Source organism: Erpetoichthys calabaricus, chromosome 1 (assembly GCF_900747795.2).
Source record: "Erpetoichthys calabaricus chromosome 1, fErpCal1.3, whole genome shotgun sequence".
In the NCBI taxonomy this organism is placed as follows: Eukaryota; Metazoa; Chordata; class Cladistia; order Polypteriformes; family Polypteridae; genus Erpetoichthys; species Erpetoichthys calabaricus.
Window position 1 is genome coordinate 144,147,726 of NC_041394.2, and position 12,146 is coordinate 144,159,871.

The 12,146-nt window shown below is 36.2% G+C and overlaps 1 protein-coding gene across 7 annotated transcripts in view; it reads right to left on the minus strand.

Moving 5' to 3' along the window:
- abcc9 (ATP-binding cassette, sub-family C (CFTR/MRP), member 9) overlaps positions 1-12,146 on the minus strand; it is a 254,037-nt gene that overhangs the window by 34,856 nt on the left and 207,035 nt on the right. For all 7 annotated transcript variants that reach the window (XM_051923339.1, XM_051923323.1, XM_051923326.1 and 4 more), the window contains 3 exons: positions 10,929-11,021; positions 2,144-2,246; positions 1,478-1,585 (listed from right to left, as the gene is read on the minus strand). In XM_051923339.1, coding sequence (XP_051779299.1) covers positions 1,478-1,585; positions 2,144-2,246; positions 10,929-11,021 — 304 coding nt within the window. The remainder of the gene's footprint in view (positions 1-1,477; positions 1,586-2,143; positions 2,247-10,928; positions 11,022-12,146) is intronic.

Here is a 12,146-nt window from a genome sequence, read left to right on the forward strand (position 1 = left end):
AAATATGCCATGCAGGCCATTTTTGCCCAGTCTCTTTCTTATGGTGGAGTCGTGAACACTGACCTTAATTGAGGCAAGTGAGGCCTGCAGTTCTTTAGACGTTGTCCTGGGGTCTTTTGTGACCTCTCGGATGAGTCGTCTCTGCGCTCTTGGGGTAATTTTGGTCGGCCGGCCACTCCTGGGAAGGTTCACCACTGTTCCATGTTTTTGCCATTTGTGGATAATGGCTCTCACTGTGGTTCGCTGGAGTCCCAAAGCTTTAGAAATGGCTTTATAACCTTTACCAGACTGATAGATCTCAATTACTTCTGTTCTCATTTGTTCCTGAATTTCTTTGGATCTTGGCATGATGTCTAGCTTTTGAGGTGCTTTTGGTCTACTTCTCTGTGTCAGGCAGCTCCTATTTAAGTGATTTCTTGATTGAAACAGGTGTGGCAGTAATCAGGCCTGGGGGTGGCTATGGAAATTGAACTCAGGTGTGATACACCACAGTTAGGTTATTTTTTAACTAGGGGGCAATTACTTTTTCACACACGGCCATGTAGGTTTGGATTTTTTTTCTCCCTAAATAATAAACACCATCATTTAAAAACTGCATTTTGTGTTTACTTGTGTTATATTTGACTAATGGTTAAATGTGTTTGATGATCAGAAACATTTTGTGTGACAAACATGCAAAAGAATAAGAAATCAGGAAGGGGGCAAATAGTTTTTCACACCACTGTATCTTTTTATCATCTGCAAACTTAACCAGCTTGTTACTTATATTCCTATCCAAATCATTTATATATAAAAAATAGCAGCGGCCCTAGCACTGACTCCTGTGGAACACCACCCTTAACATCAGCCAATTCTCATAAGATTCCACGCAACATAACCCTCTGCTTCCTGTGTCTGAGCCAGTTCTGCAACCATCTAAAAACATCACCCTGAACTCCCACTTCTTTTAGTTTGATGCCCAACCTCTCATGTGGCACCTTACCTTTTCGTATGATGCACGTTAAATATAGTTGCTTGGATCTGCCCAATTACCCTTTTTATATAACGTGATAATATTTGCTATTTTCCAGTCCTTCGGAATCTTTTCTGTGTGTCAAGGGTTTATATATGTACTCGCTAGCCTCCTTAAAAACTTGAGAACAAATATTATCTGGTGCTGGTGATTTGTTTGATTTTGGCCTATTTAATCTGACAAGTACTTCTCTCTCTATAATTTCTAAATTGGGAAAACATGCAAACTCCACACAGGAAGTACCCGGGACCATGTTACCTATATTGTTATTAATTATATTCAGTTACTGATAGGGATACATTTTTCAATTCTATATGCCACTGGTAATGAAATTCACAAAACACTAGTCTTTAAATTACACACTTTGATATAATGCTAAGGCCCTTGATATATTCAGTTTAATATATGTGATACAATTAAAATCTGGTCTGAATCCTTTCAAACCAGCACAATATGAACACTTACCGTGAGTGCATATGTGAGCCCAAGCCCTACTAGTCCCGCCTGAAATTTATCAAGTGTCCAGATCGATGCCACAGCTGCTGTGAGAACAATAACAGCTCCCAGATAATCCTGATATAAAAAAACAAAAATGAACAAGCAGAACGAAAAACTATAATTATGATGCAGTGTCTCAATAGGGCAACATTTATTAAGTTCAGAGGAGAGCAAAAGAGATACAGAATAGTGATTTGAAATTTACAAATAGCACAGAATTAAAACTATTTTAGCAAGCACAAAAAGCATTAGAATGAGCAGAAATATTACTTTATTATGACTGTTGGTAGAAGAAAATTCTCATACTTTTTATCTGATTACAATATTTCCAGGATGAACATTGCTTCTGTTACAAAGTTGCACATGCTAAACTTTATTAATGAAATACTAATGTATTAAGAAAGGATATGTGAAGGCTGCCTCCAGCCCCTCACCAAAATTACTTTGGTATAACTCCATTGTAACACTCACACTAAATCTCAGGATCTTTCACTTATGTCACTAATGTTTTAGTCTTTTTTGTCATGTTCATGGTTTTCTGTCCAAGATTCTCATGCATGAATATAATATTTGATAAAGACCTCTTTGTATGTGATATACCAACAGATGATATGATACGGTGCATTTCCTTACCGTTCGCACCTCCAGCCACCGGTTGGCAGCAGACAGAAACAAATAAGCTGTGTTGTTGGTATCTGTGAGCTCCAGCATTCTCTGTTTGAACCTTGCCTCATGCCTAAAGGGAAAAGCAGTTAAGTAATTACATTGATTAACATGCTAAAATCTGAATAAACTAAACAGGAATACTAGCTGCCTTATAAAATTGACTCTATGTTCACTGGAAGCAGGGGCAGAAAAGAGGATGACAGAAAAATTCAGATGCCATCATGATTATTCTGGAGCACATATAGCCAACTGCTCATTCCACCATGGTTAGAGGTGGCAATGGAGTACTTTTTCTTGCCCATACCTATCAGACTAAATAATACTATACTTCCTGCCAGTGTGCCCATCTTCACTGTAGCTAGTTAAAACAGACATATTAGCACAGAGAAAAATGTATCTACATTATTCTATTGTGTATAATGTTCTGTGGCATGCACTTATGTAATACAGTAGCTTGCACTTTGTTTTTACTTTTTTGCATGATGTTTTATGTCCAATATGGTTTCTGGAGGAACAGAATTTCAAAACAAGTACTATCCCTCCATCCATCTTAAATGTATCACTTCTAGACTATTTATAATTCCATTCTAGCTACAATTAATTACTTATTTCCAAAAGAAAATAGAGAAAGAAAGTACAGATGAAATTAGAAGCCAGAAACCCTAAGAAGAAATACAGCAAAATGAAAAAAACCTGTAATAGTGTGCATTTTATATTTTTATATTTAAAATAACTTGATTAGCAATTGTTAAATGTTAAATTAAGGGCAGAGGCATTGTGACAAGATAGGCAAAGCAGGTAATTGCCTGGGGCCCTGAACAGGGTGGAAGAGGACTTCTGTTTACATTGGTATTCATTGCAACAACAAATCTGCGTGAACTCCTCACTTGAAGCACAGCATCGACACACTGCAGTGACACCGTTAGAAAACCCCTGTAAGGGGGGCCTCCCAGTTGCTGTTGGGTGAGTGTTCGTGATGAATGTTACTTTTATAGCGAAGATAAATGTAATCAGTACTGTTTTCAAGTCATGAAGAGAATTTAAATATCTGGAAGCATAAAGTAGGAAAAAAGAAGAAGCAGGACATGGTATTACAAAGTTATGAAACTGATGATTTTTTTTTTTAATTTAAAGAATTTATTTAATGGAAAGAAAAAAATGGTAAGAGAAAAAGCTGGGTGTTTGAAGATGGATTGGGTACTGGTGACTCGCAATTGCCACAGCAGAAGCAGTTTTTTGGTCACCTTGATGCTGTGATTATGTGGTTTGTTTTAGTCTACTTGTCATTTGATTGTGCTGTGAGAATATCTAAGACTTAGGATAAGTCAGGAGGAAACACAGTGCAATAACTATCACTGTTGTCTCTAGTGAGACAAGTTTTACATTTTTAAAGCTGATTAAATCTTACTTGAGACCTACTGTCTTACCAGGAGAGATTTATAGTCCTAACTCTAATTTCAATGGAAATCGGTGTTTGAAGGTCTTTGGTGCTGGAGGACACAATGGCTGCATTTGCTGTAGCCAAAAGCTACAAACAGCAATTTGGAAAGTTACAATAATACCTTAATGAGTCAGTTTTTAAAAATTTCTATTATATGCCCTTTATTATTTATTTTTTTAAATATTACAAAGCGCAGTTTGCATTTATTTTTCATTACCATGTGATTCTAATATTTATTTTGCAATTTATTTGCTTTTTTACTTAGATTTTTAACAGGCACTTTTTTCTTATTGTTTTTTATTTTCTCTGTATTTATTACATTGTTTAAATTATATAATCTTTTTTCACAAAATTGAAATAAAGGATTTGTGTTTATTAAATTCTTTCTGTTGATCTTAGTAGTTTAAATATTGTGTTAAAATAATGGTAATACATTTTACCATGTCAGGACTCTGGAGAGGGAAAGTTGGAGGGACCCATGGAGTTCTGATTAAGGGAACCAGAATTTAGCAACAAAATATTAAATGAGGGGAAGACGAAGGTAGTTCATGACGACAAAACACCACTTCTGGCAATGACATAGTAAATAAATGGTCAAAAGGGGAAATTTTCAGAATAAAAGAATTCATTACTGGAAATTACAACAACAGTATTTGTGGCTTTAAGGCAGGCAGCCATGGAAATGAAATATCAATAGTCACAACTATGATACAGGAACTAATCCTATGAATAGCTGCAGCATAACAGCAATATATAGTAGTAACTTTCTATAAGAGCATTTCAATTGAAAAAGATAACAGCTTTTCTATATAAGAACCACCCATTTCCCCATACACACACCAGACATACTTAAGTAGTAACACTGATGGATTTTAGCTTAATAGCATGGAGTTTTTGTTCTTTGGCCACAGTATGAAGCCAGAGCAGACCTCCTACAGTGGCATTTGTTGACATTACACTAAAGTGTCATTTTTTCTAGCACGCAACAACATCTTACCATACATTTGTCTTACATGGTTGAATGGTTAATGGGTATACATATATGTTCATCATCATCACATGTTTAAGAGCTATTTTCCATGTTTTACATAGGACAGCCTATTGACTCCACCCCATTGTATCTACATTTATGTTATTAAATATGTATCATTAAAGAAGTAGTAAAAGGAATATAATATATTATGGCTTTTTTGTTGAGGATTAATGCCTCTCTGCATTAATTGTAAATACAGGAATGTAATGTATACTACCCCCAGATTCTTGTGGACACACTCTGCTTGTCCTGAGTATCATGGTTGAAATGATCTGTTTCTGCAAATGCATTCCACCATTTCTCAAGAAACATATATTACCCCTCATTTGCAGCATACAAATGACTTACCATTGTTTCTTTGAGCAGTCTAATTGTAACCAAAGCCACACTCTCCAGATTTGCCACCTTTACTTTGCTGCAGAATATCATTAATTTAAAAATAATCCTTTTAAAGTTAGTTTATCACAATTAATGTCCATGCAGATATTTAACTAAAAAAACACTAAATAAACATTTGCTCAATATGTTTTTAAATCTTTTGTAACCAAAGTACAGATATTGACATACATCGTATATACTGTACATTCAGTGGACACTTTATTATGTACAATGCTTGTTAACATAAATTGCTTTCTCCTCCAAACACCCATCATCTGACTGAAACTCAAAGTATATTATAGCATCCAGGCACGGTGAAGAAGTTTATTGTTGTTCAGCCAAAAATAAGAACTGGCAAGACACAAGGTCTAAGAGACTTTGATGGTGGTATGTTGGTCCAGAGATGGTGGTGAAGGGCAGAAATCATGTAATATAATCCAAAATTTTAAGATTATAGTACAATAAATTAAAAATCTCCAGTGAGCTAGAATTCTGTGGGCCTTGGTATTAATGTAATTAATTACGGTCTGTGTATAATAGTGAGATTCATTCAAGCTAACAAGGCCACAAATATACAACAGTGTTGTGCAGGACATCTATGAACAGATCTAACCCTGAACAAGACAGACCAAAGCAACAAAGACTATGCTGGGTTCCACTACAGCTAAGAATAAGAAGATGAGGCTACAGTGGTCATAATCACCAATTCTGGGCAACTGAAGATAGAAAAGATGAACTGAAGATAGATTTCTGCCCTAGGATTTTAGTCCTGCTTTGTGTCAACAACACATTCTAGTGGTGGTAGTGTAATACTGTGGAGAATGCTATCCTAGCACACATTAAATCTATTAATATCATTTGATAATCATTGTGCCTAGGCTTTGCTGCTGACCAGGTGGATCAAGGTCAGAGTCTACCTTTTTCATACTGATAGTTCCAGCAGGATAATGTACCATGTCCCAAAGCATGCATCATCTCAAATTTGTTCTACAAACCAGTAACTTCAGTTTACTGCAATGGCATGTACAATTTGCAGATTTCAATTTAAAACAACACCATTTATATAAGGGGGAATTAAATGTTTGCAGTTTGAAAATGTGGCCGAAAAAATCTGCAGGATGTTATTGATTGTTTCCTCAAAGACACAGTGCCTCAAAGATTTCAGTCTGTTTGTCTGAAGGAGTAAGGAGTCCTACTTGTTACTGTATAGGTGTACTTATAATTCCCATTGGGATTAATAAAGTATCTATCTATCTATCTATCTATCTATCTATCTATCTATCTATCTATCTATCTATCTATCTATCTATCTATCTATCTATCTATCTATCTATCTATATTAATTAGCCATCATATAGTCTGAATTAAGATTTTCCAATATATATTCAGTATATATATATCAGTGGCGGACCGTGCATTTCACACCTAGGCTTTCAGTAGTGCTCCATCTGAATCAACCCGCCCCTCAAAAACTAATTTATGGTTATAAAAATCATCTTAATATCCAGAAATACAGTATAAAGAGCCGTTGCATCGCAGATAGATAACTCCTGTAGCCACAATAAATGCCTTTATTGAATAGACAAACCAGGGGTGAACAAGTTCCTTTCTACTGCAGCTACAGCCGCGACACACATAAAAAACATCAATAATAACTCATAAACTTGCAATATTATTTAGGAAAATCACAACATTTTTACTCACCAAAAATTCGGATTATTTGTAAACAAAATCCATCCTCCTCTCTTTCCTCAAAAACAGTTCAATTACTCTGTCGTACAGATTGCACTTCCATGCACTTCAGTTCCATCACGAAGTCCCTTTCTATCGCCATCGAAGCTAATGGTGAAAGTCGAACCTGCCCTGTCGTATTTCTGGCATAAGTTTTAATTTGCTTTAGGGCTGAAGATGTCCGCTCGACAGAAGCAGTGGACACGGGAATGGTCACCGCCAAACATACCAATGTGTACAGTTGCCCCATGCTCTCATTCAGATTTTTCTGATGAAGGAAGTCAAGAAGATCAGTGGGAGATTTTCCTGCAAAATCATCCATGGCATACTTTACAATCAGTTCTGTTTTTAGCCGAGACAGATCAAAAAGTGCTCCATGGCTCTGTGTTAAACTAGAGAAGGCTGCATGCGGGAAATTTTTCTTGTATTCCCAAAACTTCTGGGGGTCGAGGAGCGTGACAAACATCAGTTTTTTGTGGTCTTGAAATCTGGTCTGTGTCTGGCAAATAATATTGTCCAGAATCCTGCCATGGAGTTGGCGGTGGTGCGCGCGAGGATCTTGCACTTGATCTCTTCGTGCACTCGGAGCGCCTGCGGTGCGTTCAGTGGCCTCGTAGAGTTCCTCATATCGGCTTCTATCTCACTCAACGGTGTCACAGAACTCCTTTACCCTAGCCAGACAAAACTGCACATCCAGTTTTTTGTCCTGTAGTATTGAAAAGAGCACATCTGAATACTCAAAAATGCCATTGAATGTGTGAAGCAAAAAACAAAACTCAAAATCATCCAGACGTGCTTTAAATCCATCAGCACAGCGCACTTTGTCCTCATCATACTCGTCATGATGCTCCAAAATGTGATGAAACAGTTCCTTTAGAGCATCTCTCTTCTCTATCCAATCAATGGGTCTGAATACGGTGACGTTGCCGTACGCCTGCTAGAGGGCCCTAGTGAAACCAACTCAAAATCTGATTGGTTGAAGCAACAGTTTAATCAACATTTATTTTGTGTTAGAGGGCCTGCAGAATGGATTGTGAAGGCCTCCGGGCAGACTTCTTTGACTTTGACCCTACCTGGCAACAAATGATGGCTGAAATGTGATTGGTTAAATGCTTTAATACGAAAATACATGTCTGGAAGCACCACAACCATCGGAAAAGCTATGAAAGGAAGCGGACAGACTATTTGGAATTATTTAATAAGTATTCATGGACAAAATATAATTAACATCAGTTTGTGATTCAGATATTTTTTTAGGCCAGCAGAGAAGGCCTTGCAGGCCCTGACGGTCCGCCACTGATATACAGTATATATAGGTATATAAATTACATGTATACAGTATACTTGTATGTACATACTACATTCTGTTTTGTATAACTGTTGTATATAATTTTCTGTTGTAACTTTAATTGAAAATGTGTACAGCACTCAGGTTATCATCAAGACTTCCATTCCAATGCATTTCTAAAATGCATTCTTGTTTAGCATGCCACTGTGCGGCGATGTGTTGTGTGATGATTAGACAGGCACACAAGAATTTCGCTGTACTTGGTACATATAACAATACTACTACTATTACATTAAAATAAATGTGACTACTAACGCTGAAACCCAGAAATTGAATATGAATATGCACTTCATCTACATTTCCAGTTGGGATCCAAGAATTCAGAAGTGAAACAAAACTTATTCTGCAAGAAAAAAACATTAAGAGTGGTAAAGTGGCTTTTTCCCAAAACCTGCTGAAGTATTAAAACGTTAGAAAGCAGCATTGACTCAGCCAGTCCCCCACAAAACACTACTAGATGAGATAATTTCCTGAAAGCAGTTCCAGGCACGTCATTAATACAAACAAATTGGTTATTTCTGTGATTTTTCTTTTAAGTAAAATGTGCACAGTACAAATCAAACACAGCCAGCCATCCGTCCATCAGTCTGTTTATTTCACCCTCTTATGCAGGGCAGGGCTGTGGGGAAGCTGGAGTCTATCCCAGTAAGCATAGCGGGCAAGGAAGGAACAATCCCTGGGCAGGATGCAAGTCTATCACAGGGTAAACACTGCATTTATAGATTCAAATTATACTTTGGAAAATTATTTAAGAGGAATGTGGATAACACAAAATGTCTGAGTTACTAAATATTTCAGATGCCTGATGCAAAGAACGTGGTGGACTAGTTCTCTAAATTACTTTCCCAACTTGCATTTAAGTCTCTACAAAATTAGCACACTTGGTTGTTGCTTTGATTCTGAAACTAGAAGGCATGCTGTGAAATGTGCAGTGTTAAGAGAGATCTACAATCTGATGGCAAGCTCTAATGTCTACAATGAAAAAACAAAATAAAGAAGTGAATGAAATTAATGGCTTCTGCTGCTCTGACCAGAGGGAGGTACACATACATAGTTCCATCAGAATATAAATTAATGTTTCACTGTTTTCTTAAAGTAATAGTTCGAAACAGCAGATGTGGCACACTTTCAGATTAACAAGTTAGTGTACTGGATGACCATTTACACACAATTTATAGAGATATAAACAGAAATCAATGTAAAAACACTGAAATTAAGCATAGCTGCTTCTTGTATCAAGCTATATTGTCTCTGGCAGTATGCATTTTGCCTGCTGGATAAATTACAGTACTTCTCTCCAACAGATAATCTCTACATTCTAGCAATCTATTATAAATTAAATGAAACAGTCATAATGATAGAGTGGTTCACATAAAGAAAAGCATATGTAGGACCTATTGATCTCATGTGTTTTTCACAGGAGCTGACAAATACAACGGATCTTGCTGTTCTCGCTACTGTGGTCTTACGCGCTTCTTTTGGCAGGCTGCTTACTGCTAATGCAAGCCAGACTCATACTTCAGGCCTGTTTTCTTTTTTCGGTTGCTCACCTTTTAAGGCCCTGTCTGAGTAACAGGTTAAGTTTTCAGAACTTTTTTGGCTCTAGCTTCTCTTTCTAATGGTGAGACAAACGGAAAATGTTGCATGCATTACTTAATTTTACTGCATAGGACCAGCTGACACAAACCAAAACTCAACGCTTTCAGTTTGGCAGCCTTGGGGCATTCCAGGTAGTAGGCAAGAGGCCTTTCTCAGCAAACACAAGAGCACCTCTTACAGAGAACATATTCCGAAATAAACAAATGCTGCGTACAGCAATCAACATTTAAAACAAACTCCTCTAAGGTATATACCTATACAATATCACAGAAAGTAGTATATATTGATAAACCAAACAATGTCAGATCCTTCTGTTTTTAATTTTTTAATCATTTGTTCACACCCAATGAAAAAGTGTAAAGAATGAGTAGCAAACCTTGTGAAAACACCTTCATTCTCATCTTTCTGGGGTAATCCCCAAGTATCAGTATTTCCTCTACTGCATTCTTTAAACACTTTTCCTAAGTTTGAAATGTGTCACTCATGCACCATTTCATTTATTACTGTTATTATTTTCATACAATAAATACAGTATTTTGACCTTTATCTTGATAATGTCCTTAATTACATATCAATCTGTAATAGCGTTTTTTTTATTAAAGACACCTTATGAAATAAAGATTTGCTGAATGGCAAATCAGTGCACCTGAATATTTCATGCTGGCTTCCCAAGACTATTATCTAGATGCTCATCCACAGTAGAATATATGGCTAACCTATGGTTTTTGTCACATGAGAATTTGGAACAACCTGAACCCCTGTATACCTAATTTAGCAGAGGTTTGTTACCTTTGATCTTGTGCTTGCAATCTACATTTTTAAGGATGCCACCTTATCAAAAATATTAACATATCACTGCCAGGAGGGCTGCAAGAATCATTGCATTGGTTGTGTCTTCCTTAGCCCCAGTGAGCTCTTTATATATTCATATTTGCACATAGCATTCAAATGTCTGCTTAATCAAAATTATATTAGCCGCGTCATTTTATTGTTAGCACCAGTGCTGACCAGCAATACTGTAACAATTCAGTGTGTAAATGTGCTTGTGGTAAAGTCGCTGTTTGGTGGCTCTTTATATGTGGGCATTGCTGTATTATTTGTAGGAACTTTACCAACACAAATTCAATTAATCATTATTTGCTTACTTTAAAGTTTAGGAATTAAAATGAAACTAAAAGAAAATTAAATTTAACCTAAAAGGCTATGAGTAAGATTAACTAACCTGAAAGCACGAATGGTGGTGAGTCCTTCTGCAGTTTCAGAAAAGTGGCACAACAATGGCAGCTGGGTTGAGTCATCAAGGTCCTGGAGGTCTCTAGGAATGTTTTACACAGTTGATAGATTTAGAGAAAAAAAACAAAAAACCTGCACTCTCTGTTCATTTATTGTAATAAACAAGAATTTAAAAGCTCTAAATTACAAATGACACAAAGTAGCTTATTTATACTTTAAGTATAAGAGTACTCTAATTTTTTCAAAATTATTCACTGTGAGAAAAAAAAACAACTGTTGTGCGAAAGAGCCTGGCATAAAAACATGTGTATGGATCAGGTGACAGTTAGCAACAACAACCTATTCCAAAAGCAGAGCAGAGGCGCTATTTATTGGTCCATTACAGGGATCTTTAATATCAAATAAATAAATAAACAAGGTGGATGATACAAGCACCTCCACACTGTGGCATGAAGCCACATTTAAGCCAGATGAATGTTCTGTGGCATATCCAATAGAAGCATTATGTTATAGCTTCTCCTGAGAGGTGAACTAGGCCAAACAACGTCTATCATTTGATCTATGTAAGATGGGTCTGGGGTTACACTGGTTAGGCAATGGTTTCACTTTTGTTAAACTTTACACCACTACAAGCAAAATGCAACTAAATCAATGTAAAAAGTACAACATCCCAGAAAACTAACATATGTTAAAACAAATGCAAATATACTACATCTGATCTCAGAGAGCTCAGATGTGAAAGCACTTTTTCTTTTTGAGGTCATAATAGGCAACTTTACATTCCAGTTTACACACTTTAACGAATGATTGATATGTGTTTTATGTTTAAGAATCCATCTTTTGAGATCTTTCAAGGAAAAGAAAAATAACATGTCTTTAAAAATTTTACTTTCAGCAAATCCCACATTCCCCCACTGCTGAGCCCTGTTACCATTAATGTGTTCAGAAAACTTTCAGAATGACAATAATGCCACAAAATAGATCTCTGACATGTCAAGAAGCATAACATGCTCAACAACATACAGTAGCTTCCACAAAATCAACTACTAATATGTTAATAAAAATTACAATTCATACTAAGTGTCCTTGATACTCCTAGTAATATAATCAAGGGATACAATTAAAAATATACAATAATGAAAACAGAAAAAATAACTAAAACAAATACAAATAGCAAAAACAAAAATAAATCAACAGAACTAAATAG